Here is a 25,942-nt window from a genome sequence, read left to right as displayed (position 1 = left end):
AGCCATGCAACAAATGAGAGAGTTGCAGACTTAACGACTTCAACCACCTGAGTCTAATCAACAGGTTGAATCTAGCCGTCGCACTCAGAACATTACAGATAATAGTGACACGGAAGTGGATGAAACTATAATTACTAATGCACCTCTCAACAACAGTAAAGCTATAGGTGGGGGTAGTCCAGTTGATACTCCTCAGCATCTCCCGAAGAAAGATATGAGCGAAGACAACAAAATGATGAATGAGCTTGAAAGCAAGGTCAATGCCTTGATGTCTGCTTAGGAGGTAAAGAAGACCAGCATCCCGTGTCCATACCCAAGGAAATGGGAGTCAATGGAAAACCCGATGAAGTTTAATCTGATTAACTTCAAGCCATTTTACAGGAGAGGCTCGCCAACCTAGCACCTGATCTACTTAAAGTCTCATCTGGGTATGATCTCTAGAAATAAACCCTTGATAATTCAGTCATTTGTGGGCACCCTTCGTGGGGCCGCCTTTGATTGGTATCGACGTCTCAAGCAAGGAAGTATCAATTGCTGGAATGACATGGAAAGCTCATTTCTCAGCAATTTCTTCAACGATGACACCGAAGTGTCAATCGGAACTCTTCTGGACAAGAAGCAGAAAGATAGAGTGTCAGTTGGCAATTTTATCAAACGCTTTCGTAGTCGTATGATAAACTGCCAAGATCCGATCACAGAAGAGTTCATACTCCAATCCTACAACAACAATCTTTCTCTTGATGTGTTGGAGGCCATGTGGGTTGTACCATCAAAACCTGGAAGGAGTTGAAGATACACGGAGAACAAGCTGAATGTTTCCTCAAAAGGGAAAAGGCAAAGAAGGGCCAACTGACGGCTAATTCTTTGAAACCCAAATTCGCTCCTCGTGATAGGGGAAAGGTACCAATGACTGCTATTGATGCTACTCAAACATCACAACGACAACCACAACAGTAATCATCATAGTTTCAACTATAGCCTCAAGCACAATAACAACCCCGGAGGCAACAAAGGACTCATGATTCGAGGTTCCAGAGGGAGTACTCCTTCAAAACTGATGAAGTTCTAGCCATCTAGCCATCTTTAGGTACCTCCTTAATAACAACAAAATCAAACTGGCGCTAGTCATGGATAAGGAAGAAGCTAAAAAGACTTTAGATATGAAGTACTGTGCATATCACATGAGGGTTCATCTCCCCACCAAGGCTTGTTTTGTCCTTAAGGACAGAATCCAGGCCTTAGTTGACGCCGACATTATAACTACAAAACCATCAAAGGAAAAGAAGGTGGAAGCAAACATGGTGTCTATCAGCTTTGGATCCGTACCTTTACCGTAGTTCCAACAAGAACTTGTTTCAAAGGTTGAGATGAAGACCATCAATGATGATCAACATAGGCAACATCAGAAGGGGCTCGTGCCGCATACAACCTCTAATGGTGAAATCCTATAGGTTCATCCTAATCTCCTCAAAGATGAACAATGTACGGGGTCCTCCTCTAAGAAGAATTCCAAGAATAAGGGAAAATCTTATTGTCCTACCTCAGCAGTTCTAGAGAAAGATGACGAGGCTATCCTAACCTTTTCACTCTTCGAAGATGAGAATGATGTTTTGGTAGCGGATGGAGAACCTGCCTTCACCAACAGAAGCGAGAATGAATATCGATACAAGTATCCAGAAGTTCCCGATCAGAATGCCAAGACCTTAGCTGAACTTTGGGTCATTACAACGCCTCTTAAATCTTCCAAAAAGCCCCAACAACAGCCAACTACTAAATAGAAGGAAGTTGAGGCAAAATGAAAGGAGAAGGAACCTAAGCATAAAGGGGTTCAGAATCTGAAGCAATCTCGTTTCAATCGACTGTTTGGGAAAGAAAAATCGGAAAGTTCGAATGCTCCATACTGCGTTGATATTATGGCTAAACTGTCTAACATCACAGCGAGGATTACTCTTTATGAGTTGCTGCGTCTTTCTAAAGACACCATGGAGGCTTTACAAGAAACTTTGGCTGATTCTGATGTTTTTCTCACTCAGATGAAACCAGACCTCGAGTAAACCGAACCCTCAGTTCAACATTGCAATTTGGCGGCCAAGTAGTTTCCTTGCATCACCTTCACTCAGGATGACATACAAGTGAATAACTTGAAGCATGACAGGCCTTTGTACTTCACCGAGTACATTGGCTCGACTATAGTCAATCGAATCCAATTTGATCCAGGTTTTGCAGTCAGCATCATGCCACTCTGTTTGATGTATTATTTTGAAATTCCTGCCAACAAGTTAGCCTCCACAGGTACTGTTATCTATGGATTTAATACAAGTGGATCTAGACCATTGGGAAAAATCCGAGTGAAGTACCAACTTTGGGAGTTGATGTCTAAGGTCACATGCTATGTGATTGATGCAAAAACCTCCTATAACTTACTATTAGGTCGACCCTTGGTCCATAGTAATGTTGTAGTTCCTTCCATACTCTATCAGTGTCTGAAATATGTGGACACTAATAATAAAGTCAAGACAATGGTCGCCTTCAAGCAACCATTTAAGGGATAGAGCATTATTTCACTGATTCCCTCTTATATAGTCCTGAATCCGATACTGAACCATCGGTTCAGGGCACTGACAGTGGAGAAGAAGTTGTTTTCGAAGCTAGGCTCGATTATGATGATGGCCTTGTATTTAATGGCATAGAACCCTTTATAACCGATCTTGATGGTGATGAATCGTCAGATGGGAGTTGTAACTGGTAACTTGCCAATTGTAATTATGCAATAAATGATGATTTAGAGTACATGCCTTGTATTGATGATACAATGTAGGGATTGTATAGAAATGCCGATGTACATATGCCGCTTCAATCGTCTTGTATGATGAAGAATCATTTTCAAGACTCCTTTGGAACAACCTTCATCCTTCCTACAAAGGCAGGGGGTCAAAAAGAGACACTCTTTAGAAAAGGAGAGTTATTTCCGCCACCAAATTCCTTTTGGGATACCTTCAGCTATAATGATGAACCTGGCTACCATTTCCTCAGGTATAGGTCACAAGTACGTGACTATATGAAGAAATGGGGATACAACCTTACACTCGGAGAAGGCTTTTGCTTTGGTCGAAGTACTAGGTTCCACCCCAACCTTCCCATGTACCAAAAGGAAAGCTCGATAACTATTACGAGCAGAGGAGGGGTCTAGACTATTTTTCTTCATCCTCCAATGAGTCTTGTTGGCAGGTTAATAATCAGCTGTCTAATCCAAATAAGGATGGACATTCATCAGGTTCTTCAACATGGGATTCAGATGTTAGCTTTGGAGAAATGTTTAAAGGCCTGATGTCAAACATGGTCGCTATTGATCCTATGGTAGTGGAGCAAGATGATCAGTTACCAGTCTGGGAAGATCCTTGGATCCATCACCTAAATATCTAGTATGGTGACAGATTTGAACAAAGGGAACCTTCTACTGAGGATAAGGTGACTCAAATAAATATAGGCGACAAAGCAAATCTGAAGCCCATATTCATTAACGATAGTCTCCCGCCAGAAGAAAAAGGGGAGATGATTGCCCTCATTAGAGAATATTTTGATGTCTTTGTGTGGAACTATGAAGACATGCTAGGACTCGATCCAAATGTGGCTATGCACCAACTCAACATCAAGCCTAATACCAAACCTATTAAACAACAACAAAGACGGTTTCATCCGCAAATCATGGAGTCGATTCAAGCTGAAGTTAAAAAGTGATTGACTCAGGCTTCATCAGAGAAGAGCAACATCCAGATTAGGTGGCAAATGTTGTTCTAGTTTTTAAAAAGAATGGGATGATCAGAATCTATATTGACTTCAGAGATCTAAATGCCGCTTGCCCGAAGGATGATTTCCCTCTTCCCATCACAGATGTCATCATAGACAACACATGTGGGCTCGAGAGAATGTCATTCATGGATGGATTCCAAGGATACAACCAAATTAAGATGTATCTGGATGACGAGAAGCACACCTCATTCAGGACACCACTTGGCATATTCTGCTACATAGTTATGCCCTTTGGTTTAAAGAATGCGGGTGCCACATATCAACAAGCTATGACGAAGATTTTTTAAAAAACACCTCTAGAAAATCGTCAAATGCTACGTTGATGATTTGGTTATTAAAAGTTGCAACAAAGATGATCACATTAAAGACTTGAGAATGATGTTTGATCTCATGTGGAGTCACCAATTGAAGATGAACCCCACTAAGTCTTTCTTAGGAATGTCAAGTGGCAAGTTCCTCAGATTCGTTGTTACCATGAAAGGTATCCACATTGATCCCGAGAAAGTGAAGGCGATCCATGAATTACAGCCTTCGAGAAATCTCAAAGAACTTAGAGGGTTACAAGGATGACTGGCCTACATCCGCCACTTCATTTTGAACCTTGCAGGAAAGTGTTAACTATTCTCTAAGCTCACAAAGAAGGGTGTATCATTCATTTAGGACGACGCTTGTCAAAAAGCATTCGTAGACATCAAAGCATACTTATCAAATCCTCCTATCCTCGTCGCTCTGAAGTTAGGGAATCCGTTCCTGATTTATGTCAGGGCAACGAACCACTCAATGAGTGCTCTACTAGCATAAGACGATGACAATGGTCACGAGCAGATAGTTTATTATTTGAGCTGAACATTGGTAGGTGCTGAATTTCGATATCTAATGATTGAGAAGGAGTGCCTCGCCTTGATGTACGCAATTCAAAAGATACGACACTATTTGATTAGACAAATAATTTATATCATTTCCAACGTATATCCTATTTGGGTGTTCATGATGCAACCTACCTCTATGAATTGGCGGTTAGCGAGATGGGCTTTACTCCTGTTATAGTACGACATCCACTTCAAAAAACAAAAGTCGATCAAAGGGCAGGCAATTTACGATCTTCTAGCGGTTCACCCTATGAAGGATAAAACTGAGCAATATGAAGATTTGCCACATAAAACCCATGAAGTCAACACTACCTCTCATCAGCAGGTGTAGCAGTTATATATTGATGGTGCCTCCCGAGCAACTCATGTAGCAAGAACTCCTGGATGTTCAAACATTTCTTTAGGAGTCAGAGTTATCCTAGTTTCTCTAGAGAAACATGTGATACCTCGAGCCTATTCACTGATTAGGCCATGTTCAAACAACATGGTTGAATATAATGCTCTCCTCATTGGACTCAGTTTCACTAATGAGCTAGGGGTGTAGTACCTAGAAACCTTTGGTGATCCACAACTAATAATCAACCAAGTTTGAGGAGAATACGAAGTCAATAACCAAGACCTGATTCCGTACCATAAAGCGGCTATTGAGATGGCAGAATCATTTGAAGACTTCTTCATCGAATATATCCCACACCTCCAGAATGCTTACACAGATGCACTGGCAGCATTAGCATTCTCGTTAGCCCAATCTCCGGTTGAAGAGGAACATGAAGGGAGTTGAAGAGGCTTCGTGGAAGTGTGAGGAGGATATGCGTCATGACTACCCACACCTATTCGAGCAGGTATATTTCTAGTTATGGTATTGTTGGTTTTCACCTTATTTATATAGTTGCATTTTACACTTCATGCTGGAATGTGGGTATTAACACTTAACACGTAATCATTTGGAATGTATGGTATATACATGGGAATTCCTTTTGGATTTTTCACCCGACATACCAGTTTTGTTTAATTAGAGGTTAAGTGGGAGTATTCACTTTCTAGATGTTAAACGTAAATATTGTGTATATGACACATACTTTGTTATTTATAATTGCTAAACTTCGGGGTCGAAATTCTCTTTAAGGATGGGTGAATGTAAAACACCAAAAATTTGAAATCATTTTTGTAAATAATGATAAATGAGCTTTAATATGGTTGATGGTTGTTCTGAGATGAATGAACATAATTGTAATCAATTTGAGATCGATTATATATATATATACAAACATGGCCGAGCCACCCTGAGGTGGCTCGGTGGCCGAGCCACCTTGGGGTGGCTTGGCCAAGAGCCGAGCCACCTCAAGGTGGCTCGGCACAGTGCCGGCCACCTCGAGGTGGCCGACAGTGGCCGACGGTGGCCGACGTTTCTCTTTTTGCGGGCACTGTCCTGAGAGCCTATAAATAGGCCACCCCCTTGTCATTTGAGAAGGTTGGAAATTTTGGAGAGAGGCGAAGCCCTGCTGGATTGGAGACTCGGAACTTAAAAAAGATTGAAACTTTGGGACTTCGGGGACTCACTCCTTCAGATCTGGTGCTCGGCGATCATCAACGTCAAATAAGGCAGGTGTTCGAGAGGATCAGATCTCAGATCTACGCAGGCATACTCCGGATCTAAGCTTGGTCTTAGATCCCGAGACTTGGACGATTGTTTCCTTGGTGAAACAATCCTCCCCGGCTATTATTTCCTTGGTGAAATAATACCCGTTGTACTGCGTAGATCCGACCGGATCTAGATCGCGCGGTGGTCCACGGCAAACAACCCCGGCGCAGGCAAAGAACCCACAAAGCGAGCGACCGCAAAACAGGAGCTCGCGATTCGTTCGACACAAAAGGAGAAAAGTTGTAATCTTTGTTTATTTTTATTTGATTTTCGTTGTAACCGGATCTTATAAAAAGACCGGATCTTTTGTAACTCAAAAAGTTGTAACTCAAGATGACAATGGAATCAATAACAAAGAAAGACACGAATTTTCCAGCGAACAATCTGGCGACCACAGTGGGAGCCACCGATCTCGCTGCCGAGATCGGAGCGTCGCAGCCGCGGATCTTGATCCCAGTCGTGGAGGAGGTCGAATACGAGTTCGATCAGACCAAGTTCGAGGAATACCTTTCATCCTCGTCTAGATCAACCTCCCCCCGCAAGTCCAAGAAGTCCAAGTTCTCTTCCAACAGAAAGGTGCGTTGGTACGAAGAAGTTGAAGCTACCAACGACGACCTCATCTCGATTGACGCCAAAGTTGCGTCAGATGAGGCTCCACCAATCTCCAACCAGATCAAGCTGGTTCCAACCAATTCCTCCGTCACCAAAGGAGCGGTGACTCTCTCAAAGAGAGCCCGCCAAAGGCAACGCCAACGCTTGGCCAAACAATTCGCCAAAGCGATGGAGTCCACCGACGGAGTCCGCTACAACGCGGGTCTGAAGAACAAGAGAGGCAAACAGCCTCAACAACAGATGAACGGCACCTCTTCCAAGCCGCCAACAATGGAATGGATCCGTGTCAAACGGAATCGTTCGACGCTGGAAGAACGCATCCGCAAACGCCGCGCACTATCAGCGCAGGCACGGGCTCAAGCCGAAGAAGCCCGTAGAAAGTTGCAGAAAGAAGTGGCCAAGAAGCCGCCACCAACTCGCAAAGTTTGGAGGCCAAAGTCTGAAGCGGCAATTCAGGCTAAGGAGCAACCTTTGCAGCCTCCAACCAAAATTCAACCTCCGGCGAACCCAGCTAAGTCGCCGAGAATTCCCATAGCTACTCCGGGAGATCATGCAGAATCCTCCCGAAGAAGAAAGCCAGTCTTGGAGCGCCTCGGTCCAATTCCCGATGAGCGAAGCAAAGCTCCGATCCAAGAACGTTTGGGCCCACTAAGAAAACCCCGAACGAATCAACACGCTGGGGGTCACCGCTACCTCCAACATGACAAGGAGCTCAAGGCAACTGCGCGCGCTAATTTGCGCATTGAGGTCCAAGAGCCCGCTGAGAATTCACGCCCAAAAAGGCATGTCTCAAGGCGCGTGACTCTTGAAAGTCCAAGGAAGGCAATTCGCCCTCAGATGGAAACATTATCATCTGATAGTGATAATGTTATACCTGAGAAGTCGTGCCCACACACGATAGGTTACTCCGACTGTCAAAATGACGAGTTGTACTATCGTGCTGGGGGTACGAACAAAACAAGAAAAAGAAGCCCTCAAGGGCTCGAAACTCAGTGCCCATGTGCCAAGCTCATTCGGGTAGTACTGTCTCAATGCAACTGCATCAAGGGAGTCCCCGAGAGAATTTCAGTGTTCGAAAGGCTCGGCATCGAAACGCTAAAACCAAGGTATAGGCGTTTCCGGCAAAGAAGAACGGTGGTTAAAGACGGAGAATTTCCGAGGGTCACCGCCAACATGACCAGCAAAGAGACATCGACACAGATTGATCTCAAATCGTTTCTGGAAGCGTCCCGGCGTGTAACCCGTCTGCAGTCCGGAGCCATCGCACGAGGAACTTATGGTAGGGTTCGGACAAGAGTACCTTCAGAAGGTGAAGAGTCGGATACCTGCTCCGCAGTCGCATCAGATAATACAGTGTCCAGTGAGGGGGAACCCCGCGAGTCACTGATGATAAGCGCGGAACAAGTGGCCAAGATGCTCGAAGATGCCATAGCCAAACAACAGGAAAGCTTTAGGTTCGAGATGCAGATGGCCATGCAGACTATGAGAGAGATGCATGAGCAACAAATTCAGGCACTGACGAACCAGCGAGGTGAACCAAGCCGCCGTAACCAGGTTGTTCAGGAAGAGGAGCACACGGATAGGGATGAAGCTCACAATGCCAATAACCCTCCCGTCAATGCAGGGGGTGGTAACGAGGATGCCAACGAAGATACAAGTGAAGACTTGAAGATCAAAGATCTCGAGAGCAAAATCAACACATTGATCTCCGCTCAAGAGGTGAAGAAGACGGGCATTCCTTGTCCATACCCACGAGAATGGGAATCAATCCCCTATCCGGCGAAGTTTAGTCTGATTAACTTTACGCCGTTTGATGGGAAGGGTTCCCCCACTCAGCATTTGATTTATTTCAAATCGCACCTGGGTATTATTTCCGGCAATGAGCCTCTGATGGTGCGGTCATTCGTCGGCACTCTTCGCGGAGCCGCCTTCGATTGGTACCGCCGCCTCAAGCCAGGAAACGTGAACAGCTGGGATGACATGGAGACCAAGTTCCTGGCCAACTTCTTCGACGACGACACCGAGATATCTATCGGATCATTGCTCGATGAGAAGCAGAAGGACGGGGAGTTAGTCGACACCTTCGTCAAAAGGTTCCGGAACAAGGCGATGAATTGCCGGGACCCGATCACAGAGGAATTCATCCTCCAAACTTGCCACAACAACCTTGCGTTGGACGTGTTGGAAGCAATGGGAACAGCACCGTCTGACACTTGGAAGGATCTGAAGGTTCGGGGGGAGCAGGCTGAGCGATTCCTTAGAAGGAAAAAGGCCGAGAGGAACCAACCGACGGATAATCCGCTGAACTCAAACTTCGCCTCTCGTGGTAAGGGCAAAACACCTGCAGCTACTGGTGGTGCTAATCAAGCGTCACAACAGCAATCTCGAAGGCAGCAAAAGACTTCGGGTCCGAGACTCCAAAAAGAGTACTCTTTCAAGGACGAAGACGTTCCAGCCATCTTCGAATCCCTCCTTGAAGGTAACAAGATCAAGCTACCACCTATCACAAATCAGGAGGAAGCTGACAACACTACGGACCCAAAGTACTGTGCATACCACAGGAGGGTCGTTCATCCCACCAAGGATTGCTTTACTCTCAAGAACAGCATTCAGACCTTGGTTGAAGCCGGCGTCATATCGCTCAGATAAGCCAAATAGAAACGGCAACACTCCGAAGAGTATATGAGTATAAACTGCTTCTCAATCCTCCGACCGGTATAAGAGGTTAAACTGCTCCCTGATACTCCAATAAGGTATATGAGTATAAACTATCACGAGCTAAAGATCAGAAAATTAGGAACCGACTTCAAATTCGAAATTCCGACAACGGTCAGACAATAAATGCAGCACCGGAACTCTTACAGACATTCGACAAAGCACCGAATAGCCTGGAGGATTGAAGGAATCAAGAACAGAAGCCATTCCAAGGTCCCGTCACACCGACTGAAGGTTGGGACAATCATATCCAAAGTATCCCAGACTCTTCTATAAAAGAACGAGGCTGAAATACTTTGGAGGGGGTATCTGTAGGCATATAAAATTGCTTATAGGTCCCTTAATACAGCTCGGCACAAACCGACGAACCAACGAGGCGACGAGATCGACGAATCGCACACAAGCAACGGAATACATCACGCGAGCAACTGAATGCATCCATTTGCGTGCAGAATCAAGCCAACGGTTCGGGGAGTCAACGAGTCATCCAAACAAGAGCGGACTCGAATGAACCACGACCGAATCAAGATTGGTTTCGGACTCAAACTCAGAAGTGGATCTACTGCCTAATCAGGAATCGGATCGACTGCCAAATCAGGTCAACAAATCGAGTCCAGACAAATCAACCGCACAACCGAATCACGGACAAAACGGGAACAAACGACAAAACGACGAAACCCAAACACCCTGAGGGGCTCGGCCGAAACCGAGCCACTTCAGGGTGGCTCGGCATGAGCCGAGCCACCCAGGGGTGGCCGGCCACTTGTGGCCGAGCCACCTCAGCCCAGATCTGTGCCTAGGCACAGATCTGGGTGCCTATAAATAGGCCAAGGGTTGTTCATTTGAAAAGGTTAGAATTTTTGGAGGCGAAGCCCTGCTGGATTGAAGACTCAGCTCTAAAAAAGATTCAAACTTTAGGACTTCGAGGACTTACTCATCCAGATCTGGTGCTCGGCGATCGTCAACGCCAAATAAGGCAAGAGTTCGAGAGGACCGGATCTCAGATCTACGCAGGCACACTCCGGATCAAAGCTTGGCCTTTGATCCCGAGATATTTAAGATGGCAATGGAATCAATTACAAAGAAAGACACGATTTTTCCCGCGAACAATGACGTCTTGCTTGCCACTAATGATATAGGCATGTTGCACGAAACCAAGAGATTTCTATCAAAGAATTTTGAGATGAAAGATCTTGGGAACGCCTCTTTTATATTAGGAATCCAGATACATCGAGATCGCTCTCGGGGTATTCTTGGATTATCACAAAAGAGCTATATCGATAAGATACTTAAAAGGTTTGGCATGCAAGATTACAGACCAGGTGACACCCCTATTGCTAAAGAGGTCATTGGGTATTCGGACTCTGATTTTGCTGGATGCCAAGATAGCAGGAAGTCTACATCAGGCTACATTTATATGTTAGCAGGAGGAGCTATATCATGGAAAAGTGTCAAACAAACACTAGTAGCTTCCTCCACTATGGCAGCAGAATTTGTAGCTTGCTATGAGGCATCCAATCAGGGAATATGGCTGCGAAATTTTGTCACGGGACTGCGCATTTTGGAAAATGTTGAAAGACCACTAAGGTTATATTGTGACAATAAATCTGCAGTAATGTATTCCAATAACAACAGGAGCTCAACTAAGTCAAAACATATTGACATTAAGTTCCTGGTTGTGAAAGAAAGGGTACAGAGTGGACAGATATCCATAGAGCACATTGGGACAAACTCCATGTTAGCTGATCCTCTTACTAAGGGATTGCCACCTAAGGTCTTTCATGAGCATACTGCTCATATGGGTGTGGTATTATTTGAGGATATTATGTTTTAGTGGGAGTTTGTATTTGTGGTGCTTTATGTTTGTTTGTATTGTCTGATCAGAATAAAGTTTTCAGTTAAGACACTCTGTTACATTATGTTTGGTTTTGACCTCACTAAGGAGGACCAGTTGAAAATAGACATGTACTGATCACAATGCATGTAATTTTCATGCTGCACATCCATGATTGATCTATGTCGTTTGATTGTATTGGTATATGTGACCATTGATGGGCCGAGTCACGATAAATGTGACGAAGGCCGCTTTGATCCTATATTGATATAGTCAATGGACGAGATTGTTCGGAAATACCATTTCAGTGATAGTAATTTTTGAGCTCATAAGGTTATACACAGTTTAAGGAATCATATGGTGCCCAAGTGGGAGATTGTTGGATTTAATCTAATAAATCTATTTGTGGGCACATATGATTAATCAATGTGTATTGCTATCTTTCAGGATAACCCACTAAAGTGATCAATTAAGTTGGGTTAATTTGGTATTTAAATAAGTCATGGGGTTATATGTGCAGATACCAGGTTGTAATTATGATTTATTGAGGGGCTAAATTACAAAAGTACAACATCTATAAATAAGGGGTTATGGTCCCTAACCTAGGGTTACATTCTCTAATTCTCTACACCCCCATCTAGCTAGAGAAATTCTGATTTAGAGAAACCCTAAGGTTAGAAGATCCAAAACCCATCTTAAGGTTCATCCATGGATTCAGGTATAAGCTTCCGCTCTTTTGTTTTTGTTAATCTCTTTGAATTAATCATGGCTATATGGTTTTAGATCTCAAGTTTTGATGTAGATCTAACATCCTCCTCTTATGTCACACCTTTGGAGTAGCCAATTCTACATAGTTGATCCATCATGCAAACATGAAAAAACTTAGGCTCATCTTCGTCAATGATTTTGGCAGCATGTTTTCTACATGATCATCTCTTGTTTGACTGGGTTTGAGTGAGACCCACAAATAATCGTTCAAAGACCGAAGCTCTTAGGGACTGAGTTTTCATCAAATGGGGCAAGGAAGACTCAGTCAAATCCCCAGCATGAGAGCATATGGTGCAACACTAGACGCATTTGATTGTTATGACGTGTCATTGGCAATGTTGGGGAGCCACAGTCATTGCCCCCTAAATGGTGAGAGACTAACTAATAGCTTTCCTTCTATCTATAAGAGATCGTGGTCATTTTGCTTTTAGATAGTCCCGAAGATTGGTGATTGATTATGGACTCGTAATCCACTGCGAGGCTGACGATCTTCCCACTCTTAGTCCTAACCATGCATGAATCTTGATTCTAGATGAACGAGTCATCTTTAGCTATTCACTCATTCTAACCCACTGGTGGGACCTTCCTCTTACATTGTGAAGTTACGACATGCCATTCTTTGTTCTTTGTTCTTTGTTCTTTATTATAGAGGTAGCTGTTGCAAAAACTCTACAGCCACGGAGGATTTAGGAAACCCAGTCACATTGCATTTGGTGGTGATTTGAGTGGTGACTATTTCTGGTCGAGCTTGAAGCTTCGTGGGACCTAATGATGTGTTAGCGCTGAGTTGGGTGTCCACTGGATGGGTAGAGACACATGGTATCCATCTTTACTTTGAGTACTAGGATGAAGGGTGCGTAATTTTACTATGGTTGATGACACTATTTTCCAAGATCGGGTCATCGACCCCGCATGAGGATCCACTCTTAGCATTGGATGAGAACCTAATAATTTTGGAGTCATTGGGATTCTCGCCGTAATTGGGCATGAATGCTTGATTAATGTTGTAGCAGTCTTTTGCACTCATTTGGGGCTCCCTTGAGTGTTCTTTATATAAGCTTTGTAAGTGGTATAGTCAATCTTAGTATGTGATGGTCTTGGTAGTATACCTGGGTGCTATGTTATCACACTGCGAAATAGTCGTATAGTCAATCACCATTTATTTTTGGTCAAAAGATTTACAAAGATTTGAGAATATGAAATAGTCGTTCTCTTTTAATATTAACTTCGTTGGAAGAATAAAATATACAATATTTTTAATTGAAAAATTCTCTAAGGACCCAAAATATGGGACCAATAAGGGGGACAAGTGAAGTGTCCCCCTCCTATTGGATAATGAGTTGGTCATCATTAATGATGATCAACTCATTATCCAATAGGAGGGAGGCACCTCACTTGTCCCCTCTATTGGTCCTATATTTTGGGTCCCAGTAGCAAAGCTCTTTTTAATTATAATTTTCATTCTATGGCTAGGACCTCGGACAGTTGAAGAGCAAGTGGAGGATAGTAATATGCAATGAATGCTTTTGATTTGGCCCTTCCCGAAATTTAATGAAGAGTAGGATTTATGTTAAACTGCGTGTAGAGGTTGTCTGCACATAATTAGGTTGTTTCTATGTGATAGTTATGCTGCTAACTATCACATCCATTATTTTGCTAGTTTTTATTATATGCAGTGATGGCGGGAAACCTGATAGAACATGTTCATCATTATAGATGTCTTCTTTTCAGTCACATCATATTTAATGCAGTGTGGCCTTCCATCCCCTGCTTAGCTAGCTAGATGTCATCATCAAATCAATTAAGTGAACTGTAGTCACCTGCACTCAGTGTGATCAATTTGAGTGTGTACACTAGGTTTGGCGGTGCATTGCCTCTGAGACCATCTCCAATGGCAAGGCAAATATTGCCTTTCTCTCTCCTTCCACCTCACTTTATTCTCTCTCCACATCACTTGCCTTTTCCAATTGTCTTTCAACTCCACAACAACTAGTTTTTCAAAAGTTTTTCACTTTATCTTTCCTCCACATCACTCAACCATATACCCCACCATATTTATTCATCCTATTATTCTTATTTTTTATACATTTTAATCGTTATTATATTTACTAATATATTTACAATTATAAAATTTAATTTTTATTATGTAATAAATAATATGTATTTTTTAATAATTTATAATTTTCAAAAAACTTAATTTTAAATGCAATAAATAATATATTAATTTTATAAAAGAAAACAACACACACTATTATTAATGTAGTGGTAAACCAAACATACATAATTTATTGAAAACGTACAAGAAAAAACACACCAAACATACATAGTTTATTGAAACATGCAAGAAAAAACACACCAAACATTGAAAGTTTTTGACATTTCTATTCGAAGGTTGCTCCAAATTTTTGCCAAATGTGCTCGACGAGATCCTTTTTCAACTGAATGTGTTTGGCCCTATCACGTAGATCGGCTCTAGTATGAATATCCGATTCGGCTCGGGCTTGAACGTGCACTTCAAATTGTGGCAACACTTGTGTTTGGACATTGAAAGAGGAGCTAGAGCTAGCACTAGCATTGTTCGATGGTTCGAAGTCAATATTTTCCCAGTTTCGCAAATATGTATCTCGTTCATCCTCGACTATCATGTTATGTAAAATAATGCAAGCCCTCATTATTTTACCTAAGACCTCAATGTCCCACATTCTAGCGGGCTGGCGAATAATAGCAAATCGTGCTTGGAGAACCCCAAATGCGCGTTCCACATCCTTCCTACATGATTCTTGTTGTTTGGCAAACAACTGCGCTTTGTTGCCTTGGGGCAATTGAATTGATTGGACAAAGACAGGCCATTTCGGATATATTCCATCTGCAAGATAGTAAGCACGATTGTATTGTCGCCCATTGACAATGAAATTCACCTCCGGGGCTTCACCGGACTCAATATCGTCAAATACCGGTGACCTATCTAGTACATTAATGTCGTTCAATGTACCTGGCAAACCAAAAAAAGCATGCCATATCCATAAATCAAAAGATGCCACTGCCTCAAGGATAACTGTTGCCGTCCCCTTGTGTCCACTAGTAAACTGCCCTTGCCAAGCCTTAGGACAATTCTTCCATTGCCAGTGCATGCAGTCGATACTTCCAATCATTCCGGGGAAACCACGCTCCTGACCAACTTGGAGTAACCTCTGCACGTCTTCCACATTTGGACGTCTTAAGTATTCATCTTGAAACAAAGCAATTACCCCATCGCAAAAATTGCGAGTGCACTCAATTGTGGTGGATTCTCCAATCTTCACATACTCATCACATGCATCTGCGGCGACTCCGTATGCAAGCATGCGGATGGCAGCTGTACACTTTTGGATAGGTGACAAGCCCAATTTTTTTGAATTATCACGCCTTAGAGTGAAGTAGTTGTCATAATTTGATAATGCGTCTACAATTCGTAGAAACAATGACCTTTTCATTCGATATCTTCGGCGAAACTGCATGTCGGAGTAAGTGCATGACTCGTCGAAGTAGTCGGCCATGAGCCTTTGATGGGCTGCTCCATGATCCCTATGCAGATATTTTTTTTTTGTGTGGTCGTTCGTTTCTATGTTGTAACTCTTCAAGAAGTTGTTGTTGCCTATCGAGTATGGAATTTTCCAACTCCCATTGTCGTTGGACCTCTTCAAGGTTAACCATATTTGGGGGTAGATCCATTGGATGATAATTAGAGGAAAGTATGAAGTAAAATGCTTTGGTTGATATTCATATGATGTGCACTACCAGATTTATAGTGAATGAGCTCCGGATTCCATTCAATTTAGTTAACTAAATTGAATATGAAGATAAGATATTGAGTAGTCATAGTCTTGTCTGAGCTAGTGGGTTGATTATTGATTTTGGAGTGTAATGCAGTGAGTAGTCATAGTCTTGTCTGAGCTAGTGGGTTGATTATTGATTTTGGAGTGTAATGCAGTGAGTAGTCAGAGTCTTGTCAGAGTTGGTGGGTTGATTATTGATTTTTGGAGTGTAATGCAGTGAGTAGTCATAGTCTTGTCAGAGCTGGTGGGTTGATTATTGATTTTGGAGTGTAATGCAGTGAGTAGTCATAGTCTTGTCAGAGCTGGTGGGTTGATTATTGATTTTGGAGTGTAATGCAGTGAGTAGTCATAGTCTTGTCAGAGCTGGTGGGTTGATTATTGATTTTGGAGTGTAATGCAGTGAGTAGTCATAGTCTTGTCAGAGCTGGTGGGTTGATTATTGATTTTGGAGTGTAATGCAGTGAGTAGTCATAGTCTTGTCAGAGCTGGTGGGTTGATTATTGATTTTGGAGTGTAATGCAGTGAGTAGTCATAGTCTTGTCAGAGCTGGTGGGTTGATTATTGATTTTGGAGTGTAATGCAGTGAGTAGTCATAGTCTTGTCTGAGCTAGTGGGTTGATTATTGATTTTGGAGTGTAATGCAGTGAGTAGTCATAGTCTTGTCTGAGCTAGTGGGTTGATTATTGATTTTGGAGTGTAATGCAGTGAGTAGTCATAGTCTTGTCTGAGCTAGTGGGTTGATTATTGATTTTGGAGTGTAATGCAGTGAGTAGTCATAGTCTTGTCTGAGCTAGTGGGTTGATTATTGATTTTGGAGTGTAATGCAGTGAGTAGTCATAGTCTTGTCAATGGTAACCTTTGATTTTCTTGAAGTTGATGATTTACTAGATGAAGCTCTAGCTTTCTTCTTTGTTGCATCCCTACCTTCCGGACGTACAAGGGAATGAATAGCAGAATCAACGTCATCGCTACCACTCTTTCTCTTAGATCCACTACTTCCAGATTCAGTTGCTCCTGTGATATATTTGGGTTGGTGACGAACCAACTTCCACTCATCCAACAATTGAAACTTTGTACCTTGGTTTTCACTGTACAACTCTAGACCTTTGGATATGTAGTCATTGTCTGACCAACCACTACGTCTCTCCCTAGTAGCAGCACTATAACAACCAACAAAGTTACTAATCTTCTTGTTGAGGTCACGAAAATGACTTTGACATTTTACAATGTTCCTCTGTATCCCACGATCGGAGTTCTCATTCACGTAATCAGAGATTTTGCCCCAAAAAGTATCACCCTTTTGATTTGAACCCAATTCACTGTCAGTACTGTAGTGGAAATAACCAGTTAATAACAACTTGTTCTCTTCAAAAGTCCAACTGGCGTAATTTCCTTTCTTCGCTGATTGTTGGGTTGGAGCTTCAAAACTGTGGGGAGTATCCCCACCAAGTTCTCCCAGAGAGATTTGTGTAGAAAATTGTGGGATATCAGTGGATCCACTACTAAAGCGAGGTGTGTTTGGCTCACTAGTCGGTTCAATGTTTGGAAAATTGACATGAGATGGAAGAGAGCTGTTTCCAGGAACTGGTTGATAGCCATATGGCATATAAGGATGATTATACGGGTATTGCATTCCATAAATTGGTGGCATCATATTAGGATTTTGATAGCCATATGGCATGTAAGGATGATTTTCAGGCCGTTGTGTATTTGGATTTTGAGGTTGCATATTCGGATTTTGAGATTGGTTTGGATAGTTGTAATTTGGGAGAAAGTTTAAGTTAACTGAAGGATCCATGAAGGATGTTGAAGATGGAAGAAGAAGAAAAAAATGAGAGGGTGAGAATGTGGAAGTTGGTGATATAAGGAATGAAGTGAGTAAAAACTTGGTTTTTTTTTTTGGTGTCCAAATAACATAAACTCAAGCTCTATTTATAGACCTTGAAAAATAAAAAATAAGGGTGGAAAAAAAATTAATTTAGAGCAATTATTGATATAAAAAAAGTCATTTAAATAATGGAATAAAGAAAAACAAAAGAAAAACAAAAAATAACAAAATACTCTCTCTTTTGTGAACATGGACACGCGCCTGTGTCCATCTCAATGTCCCAGCTTCGCTGACGTGGCGCAAGGAGATTGTAATGCATTTTTTTGTTTTTTTTTTTTAAGGCAGCTGCTGACAAGCCGTACAAGATGGAGAAAATTAATGGGTAGGCAAATTTTGCCTTTTCTCTCTCCAACTTTTCATTTGCCTACCCAATTGTTACCCATTGCACCAAAAAACATACCCAATTGTTAGCCATTGGAGATGGTCTCAGGACCACTTGCCTCAACTTACATGTGTTGCCGTCAATGTGATTAGACCATGGATGGTGAGGTCAAATTAGATTAGTGACACCTCATCTTTTGTACAGCTAGCGTAGCTTGATCTCCACGAAGTTGATTTGTGTGCATCTTTATATAGTTTGGAGAGTATCTTTAGTGGTTGTGCTAGTTTTAGCTTATGCAGAGTGTAAGTTTGCGTAGGACTGCGCTCCATGGAGTCGTACCTTCTCTTAGAAGTTTATTTTAGTTGGCATCAGAGCTTGTTTAAATTAGAGTCTTGGATTCTTCCTTCTGTCAACTTTCTTAGCTTTGTTGGTTTCATGTGATATTATTCGAATGGCCCAGTATCTTTAGGGTGCCATCCTCATGTTTAACTGACCTTGTTGAATAGCCTATACTTTTTAACCGCCTATAGGTCCACAACTATATATATATATATATATATATATATAGCCAGAGAGAGGAATCGCAACTGGAGAAAATGATTATCACCATAGACGAGAGTTTCTCCAACTTGTTCTCTTCATTTGGAGATTATTAATGATTTTTTAAGTTTTAGGATAATTTTAATGATAGGGTTTACCTAGACACAAACGTTAGAATTGAAAAGGATTACAATTTTTTCATACAAAACCCTAATTTTCCATACAAACCACGGCATAAAGAAGATGTTGGTGTCAGTGTTATACAGCTCAAGAATGTTGTATCCTACAAGTGCACATATTTCAATCGCATACTTCGAGGCCCGTGCTGCAGAGTAAAGCCCTAGCTATCAATCGATCTTTAAAGATGTGGAGGGTGAAATCAATCAACATAGTCCACCACTTTGATTCAGAAGACCTAATCCATGCAGGAACCTTAGCGTCCTCCTCTGGATATTGTCCATTGCTTTTGGCAAACTGGTTGCAAAACACGTTCCATATGACAGGAACCTCATTTGGTAGAGCACCCTCTTTCACAGATCCTAGGCAAAGACTTATGATGCTGAGGCCAAAGTGCCTCTCCTTGAAAAAGCTTCCTTCATTCTTCAAGCCGCTCATCATCACGTTATCCTACTTGTTGATAAAAGAGAATGATATTGAGCAAGGGACAAAGAGGGTGCTATATATATATATGTGTGTGTGTGTGTGTGTGTGTGTGTGTGTGTGTGTTGTGGACCTATAGGCGGTTAAAAAGTATAGGCTATTCAACAAGGTCAGTTAAACATGAGGATGGCACCCTCTTTCACGTTATCCTTCATTTTGTGAGTGATTTTTGGCATATTATTTATGCTTGCTCACATGTTTGCCATGATCTTTTATTGCTTATATTTCATATGGCTTTTTGATAGGGGGAGCTATTCCCTATATTTGCTTTGTACTCACTCATGCTTATTGATAGGGGGAGCTTTCGCTCTCTTCATACCTTTGTCCCCTTTTTGATGTTGTCAAAGGGGGAGAAATATTATGAGTATACATTTCCTTTCATATATGCATGTGAATTATAATTTATATATTCATTTACTTCATGCATATACTTTGTTTTGTAAATTGTTTGTCATCATCAAAAAGGGGGAGATTGTTGGCCTTCTTGTTTTGATGATGTTTAACAAACAATTTACAACTAATGTTGTTTGTCTAGTGCTTGTGTTATCTATTCATTGTAGACAAACAACTTGTTGGAGGATGGACGGAATAGAGCTTAAACGATGATATCCAAAGGAGGTTGGCGGAATGTCGGGTTATACACACACATTTATTGGTTTCTTCGTATATATATATAGTTATATATATATATATAAGTTTTGGTTTCTATGTATATATATAGTTATATATATACATGCATGGTTTGGGTTTTTATGTTTATAATATGAAATCACATATTTTATATTTACTATTGTGTTTTTGATAACATTGCATAGAATATGCAATTTTGTGAAAATAGTGTATTCTTAGTTTGTAGACTTCAATATCAGTTTATACATGTTTTACTAAGTCTATAAAAATATTTTACAAAGTTTTAAAAGTTGGTTTATGTCAAAACATCAAAATTCAAGTATCTCATATTTTTATGTTTTGGACTATTTTGTAAAATAATAATATTTTTCATTTGGGAGGTCCTTTCTGATAACCAGTCGCTGTAACATGTTTATTATCATGTCTACAATCATTTCCTAAAGTTTTACATTTTTTAGAATTTATTTGATATTTTTAAACAGCATTTTAAAATCAGCAAATCAGATTTTCATATGTCAGTTTTCGGTCGACCGCACCGGTCGATCGATCATTTGATCTTTCATCACTGGGCGACAGAGAGTCTGTCGTTCGACCGGTCCGGTCGACCGAAAGCTCCATCGGTCGACCGCACCGGTCAACCGACGATTGTCCAGAGCCGGTCTTCGTGTTTTTGCTCTCCATCGGTCGACCGACAGATTTTCCGGTCGACCGACAATAGATCCGTTGGACTTCAACGGCTATTTCTCTGAGCTGTTTGCTGGGGCTGTTTTTATCTTTTGTTTGGGCTTCTTGACTGAGATTTCAAGTGGGTATATATACCCTATTGCTGCTCTCTTTCAAGTGAGCTAAGAAGTTTTTAAACAAGGGTTTGAAGAAGGGTTTAAGCTTGTTTAACCTTGTTTAAGGGTTTGTTTTGTTTGTGAAGAAGTTTTCACAAGTGGAGGAGATCATCTTCTTGTTTGGGCTTCAATCTCCATCTCTCCATCTTGTTATTCAGAGAAGAATCTCTAAACTCATTTCTAGCTATTTATTATTTTGTTATAATTTCTATATGCTAGATTTTAATTGAGTTTAGTTTTGATTTTGATTTCACTCATTGTTTACACACACCCACTTGAGCTTATTGTATTTGCATTCATAATATATTAGGGTTGTGAAAGTTGTAACTTTGAGTGTGGGCTTTTATTGTGTTCTCATTCATATTAGAGAACAATTTATATTTGTTACATTGTGAGATTGTTAGGTTTTCGGTGAGCTAGAAACCGAGTGTGTTGTGAAGTTTTCGGTGAACTAGAAAACCGAGTGTGAGGAGTGAACGTTGTTCGGTGAGCGTTGAAAACCGACATAGTGTGGTTGTAAACGTTATTCGGGTGAGCGTAGAAAACCCGGTTGTGATAGTGGATTTCTCCCCGGGAGTGGGGAGCGGAGACGTAGGACAGAAGGTCCGAACTCCGTGATCATATTTCTTGTTTGAGTTTGTCTTTGGCGTATTTATTTTTTCATTTATCTTATATCGCCAATTGTGCATTACTCATTTATTTCATCCACTATCTTGTTTAGATTATTTACCCTTGTGTTGTTTATATATCCTTGCATATATCTCTATCATATAGGATATATCTCTTTGTATATATTGCTTATTCTTGCTTATAACTCTTGTATATCTATCTTGCAAGAATACAACTTGTTAATTAATTTTTATTGGCATTTAATCGGATTAGATTAGCATAAGACCCTAATCACCCCCCCTCTAGGGTCCAACACAAAGAGGTACTACAAATATATAAATGACACAAGTCGTTCCATTACCGGGCAGATAGAAGCATGATCCCCTTGGGTGTAGTACCATCTCTCGTTCTCTATGTTTAAGATGGAAGTACCCCCCTCCTAATTGTCATTGCCAAACAAAAATTTTGATTTACCAGATCGATCTTCTTTGAGGATGGAGAACTTTACATCTGTGATAAGTTCTCTTGGCAAGTAGTACTTCCACAATGGATTGTATCTATATACTCTTAGCTACTCTCATCAAAAAATAGAGTTGTGTTGCCTCTTAAGATGTGAAGTGCCAATGGATGATTCTGAGTTCCATTGTAACTGAAGTGATTATGCCAGCTGATACGCATATCCAACAGAGAAATTGTATAGAATGGAGAAGACAAGTTAGAAGACTTGACCCCAAAATCAACTAAGTATTGAGTCTTACATGAAGCTTGCTAGACTTGCTTGATGAAAGCTCATTCATGAGCGAAATTCACCCATCACTAGACTCAAAATTTTGGCTAAATATCACAAGCATAGGCAAAGCTCACCTCAACGGCAGAAAGTCTTAGTTCAATGATAAAACCTGCCCTAAATTGGCTAGTATAGCGAACCATTTTCAAGCGAAGTGTTCCCAGAAGCCCAAATGGGCTTATATAGCAAGCCCTACCCAAGGTGAAGTTTGCTTAGAAGGCCAACAGGCTAAAATAGCGAACCTTGCTTAAAAAGCAAAGTTTAGCATGTGAAATGCCATTAATGGCGATTGTCAAAGCTTTGTAGTCACTGGTGAAGCCAAACCAAGGCCGGATGTGGTTATTAAAGCCTTGTTGTTGACGACAAAACCATTTCAAGTGCTCTGTGCATTGATCTCGCCTGAACAAAAGCTCAACCATTTTAGGACGGGGCTAGAAAGTATGGATTCTTGAAATTTGCCTGATGACTTCTCTAGTTATAAAGGCGTGACAATAGGATTAGGCCAGATAGAGTCACCAACAACTTGCTTCCCCTTTACGAGTTGAAGATGAGGGGCCATTTGGATAGAGAAAGTCTCGAGAGTTTGACAACTTGAAAATTTGAAGGGTCTAGAGGCAAAAGTAAAGACAAAGATGATGGATAGCCTAGTTATAGGCTATCAACAAGCTTCACCCAGAGATCTCGCTTAGAGCTTCACCCAAAGATCTCGTTTAGATCTTCGGCCAAAGATCTCGCTCTGATCTTTGCTCGAAGATTTTTCCCCAACTTCACCTAAGATCTATCTCTGCCTCAAATCAAGACCCAAAAATCAACAATTTGAAAAGTGAAATGTCAACTGATTGAACTTCGCTAACCGACTCAATGATCTTCGTGCAGATATCGAGCAAACTACGTCAATTTATTCTGAGAACTTCGTCCAAGCCTCTACATTGAGAAAACTTCACTCAATTTATGCAAGGGATTCAGTTTGCAAATCTTATTCAACGATCATCACCAACACATGAAGCCTGGGCCTCACATCAAATGCAAAAGGCATGCCATGCATAGATCAAACACATGAATGAAGATAGTTTTCACAAAGATGTAACACATTAATTAATCATAAAGGCTACATATAAGTGAGATTTCAAAATAAGTGAGCTCTTGTACGTCCAAGCTGTGTGACAGTTGAAGAATAGAAAAGAGAAAACAAAGAAAGCTTCTGTCCCTCCTAATTGTTTGACAGTTGTGGAACAAAATGGATAATCTCATGCTCATTTAGATGTCAAGTTTGAGGAAGCCAAATGACATCTAATTACATTCTAGATCCACCCTTGTAAGACTTGATCACTTTCAGAATCTTCAATTGTAGAGCTGTCAGGGTCCTACTTTAGGTGCCATCTTAGCCTACGAATGGTTCTATGCAGAGCATGACATTCGAAGCTCCATGTATCCCTATCACAATTCACCTCACCCTATGTGTCTGACTTGTTCTCAATAACTCCTTCGAGACACGCATTTTTGGCCAAAAGCAACTCCAACAAATGGCGGAGAATATGAGTCTTCTTAGCAGAACCGTTCTCTACTTAGGCTAACTCCTGTTGAAGCTGCTTAATATTAGCCTCTCTATCAAGTAGCAGCTCTAATTGGGAAGACAGAGGCTTAGACATGGAGAAAATGAAGATGAGAGAAATTAGAGATGGAATGGGCTATTTGTAAGCTTTCCAAAATCAACTTCCCAAAACAAAAGTTATTTATTACGAGAAGTGATTGGACCTAATAAAGAGGGTAAAAGATAGCCTAAATCCTAGAGTGTCCATCAAATCTCACCAAATGTTTCACTGCTCAGAGAGATCTCAGGCACAAAACAAGGCGCGCATCTAAAGACAACAGTCTCAGCCACTCTCGTCAATCAGCAAACCTTGCCCAAATAGTTAAAGTTTAGTGAATCCTGCTAAATTTCAAGACCAGTTGAATATTTCCATTACATGAACTTTGCCCAAATCCAAGGGTGAACGAACTTCATCCTAAATAAAGAATTGGACTAGTTCTTAATAGAAGAGCATTCAGATACAACTAAGACAAGTCCATGAGAAATGAAGCCAAGTTCAACAATACACCTCTGGTAACCAAATTGCCAAATGGAGACATATCCAGCCTGAACAAGACAAACAAAGCTTTGTTCAACAGTATACCTTTAGCTATCACCCAAGGTATTTTATTTCCTATCACAAGTCAAGGGTAGGATAGCAAAAACTTTGGAGAGGGTTTTGAAAATATACAGGCTTAATCCTAGACTAATACTCAGTGCAAATAACATAAAATCTAATATTTGACCTTAATATAATCTCAAGAAGTGGAGGCCCATGGGCGATAAGCACTTAATCATATTAAAAAGGCCCAAGCATGAGCCATAGCAAAGCTAGCCTGAGCCTCAGCAAAGCTCGACTAAGTTATATTGAAGCGCGCTACCAAGACCAAGTCAAAGTAAAGCTTTAAGAAAAATTCACCCAAAATAAACTTCACCCCAATAGTCCACGTGGACCACGTCATCCACACCCCCAAGCAAAGTGGGTACCCACTTTTTGGCAAAGTTCGCTAGAAAGAACTTTTCCCCTGACCGCACAACACACTACGCCTACAACCGTTATAGGTAAACTTCGCCTAGGACCATTTCAAAAGTAAATTCTATTGAAACATTAGCTGTATTATCTCCTAAGTTAATGGACACTAAATCTACATTTAATGGCCATTATCTATCTCTGCCCCCCCCCCTCCCCTTCCTTCTAGCCTATAAGAGGAGGGAAGATTGCTCATTTTTGGACACCTTACACTCTTGCAACTTGGAGACTTAGAGAGATTTAGGCATCCTTTAAAGATCAAGCTTAACTTTAGCAATCTTTGCAAGTCAGCAAGAAGACTCTTCGTCTGCAGTTTGGACTATCAACGAAGTACAAGATCAACGCTCCATTAGACATAGAAAAGAACCCATCCGATGTAAAGTTCCCATTTCAATTGTAATACTATAAATTTGTAATATGTATCAATTATAATTTAAAAGACTCAAAACAAGCACACCAGTTCCAAACATGAGATAATTGAGTCTAGTTTCTAAAATAAAAATATGTTCTGAAAAATGATTTTTATAGATGAATATATGATCAAAACACTAATGTCATACTCTATTGGAAACTGCAGAATGAGGTTTAAGCTACATTTATTAACATGCAAGTCTATAGTGTTATTAAACCAAAGCAAACCACCACAAATTGAATATAAGAGAGCAAACAATAGGAAAATATTATAGCGTTATTTATTAAAATGCATAAAGATGGTGACTTTAATACTTTACAAGGACATGCATATACAAATACTTCTCCAAAACATAAATGTAAGTTTTATATCAGCAAACATGTGCAAGCATGACTAGACTAGCTTCATACCATGTCAAATTTAGGTTTAAGACTCAAAAAGAAGTATGCAAATGATATAGTTTGAATGTTATCTAGGGTTTGCTGTAGGTTCCTCCTCTACCAGGAATTCCATGAAACACCTTCTTCTCCTTGCTTCTACTACATTAATGAGTGGTGGGGGGGGAGAGAGAGAGAGAGAGAGAGAGAGAG

General features: G+C 41.0%; 2 protein-coding genes across 2 annotated transcripts; both read right to left on the bottom strand.

Moving 5' to 3' along the window:
- LOC109834441 lies at nt 14,505–16,223 on the bottom strand. Its single transcript, XM_020402462.1, is given in 2 exon segments — nt 14,505–15,855; nt 15,857–16,223. Coding segments are annotated over 2 exon segments (1,329 nt in total). The 5' UTR covers nt 15,962–16,223; the 3' UTR covers nt 14,505–14,631.
- LOC109835405 (glutathione S-transferase T3-like) lies at nt 16,868–17,794 on the bottom strand. Its single transcript, XM_020403381.1, has one exon. It carries the CDS (start codon nt 17,792–17,794, stop codon nt 16,868–16,870), a length of 927 nt encoding a protein of 308 aa, XP_020258970.1.

This window comes from Asparagus officinalis, chromosome 3 (assembly GCF_001876935.1).
Source record: "Asparagus officinalis chromosome 3, Aspof.V1, whole genome shotgun sequence".
Classification (NCBI taxonomy): domain Eukaryota; kingdom Viridiplantae; phylum Streptophyta; class Magnoliopsida; order Asparagales; family Asparagaceae; genus Asparagus; species Asparagus officinalis.
The sequence above is the reverse complement of the archived record's forward strand: the minus strand, read 5'-3'. Positions and strand labels throughout refer to the sequence as shown.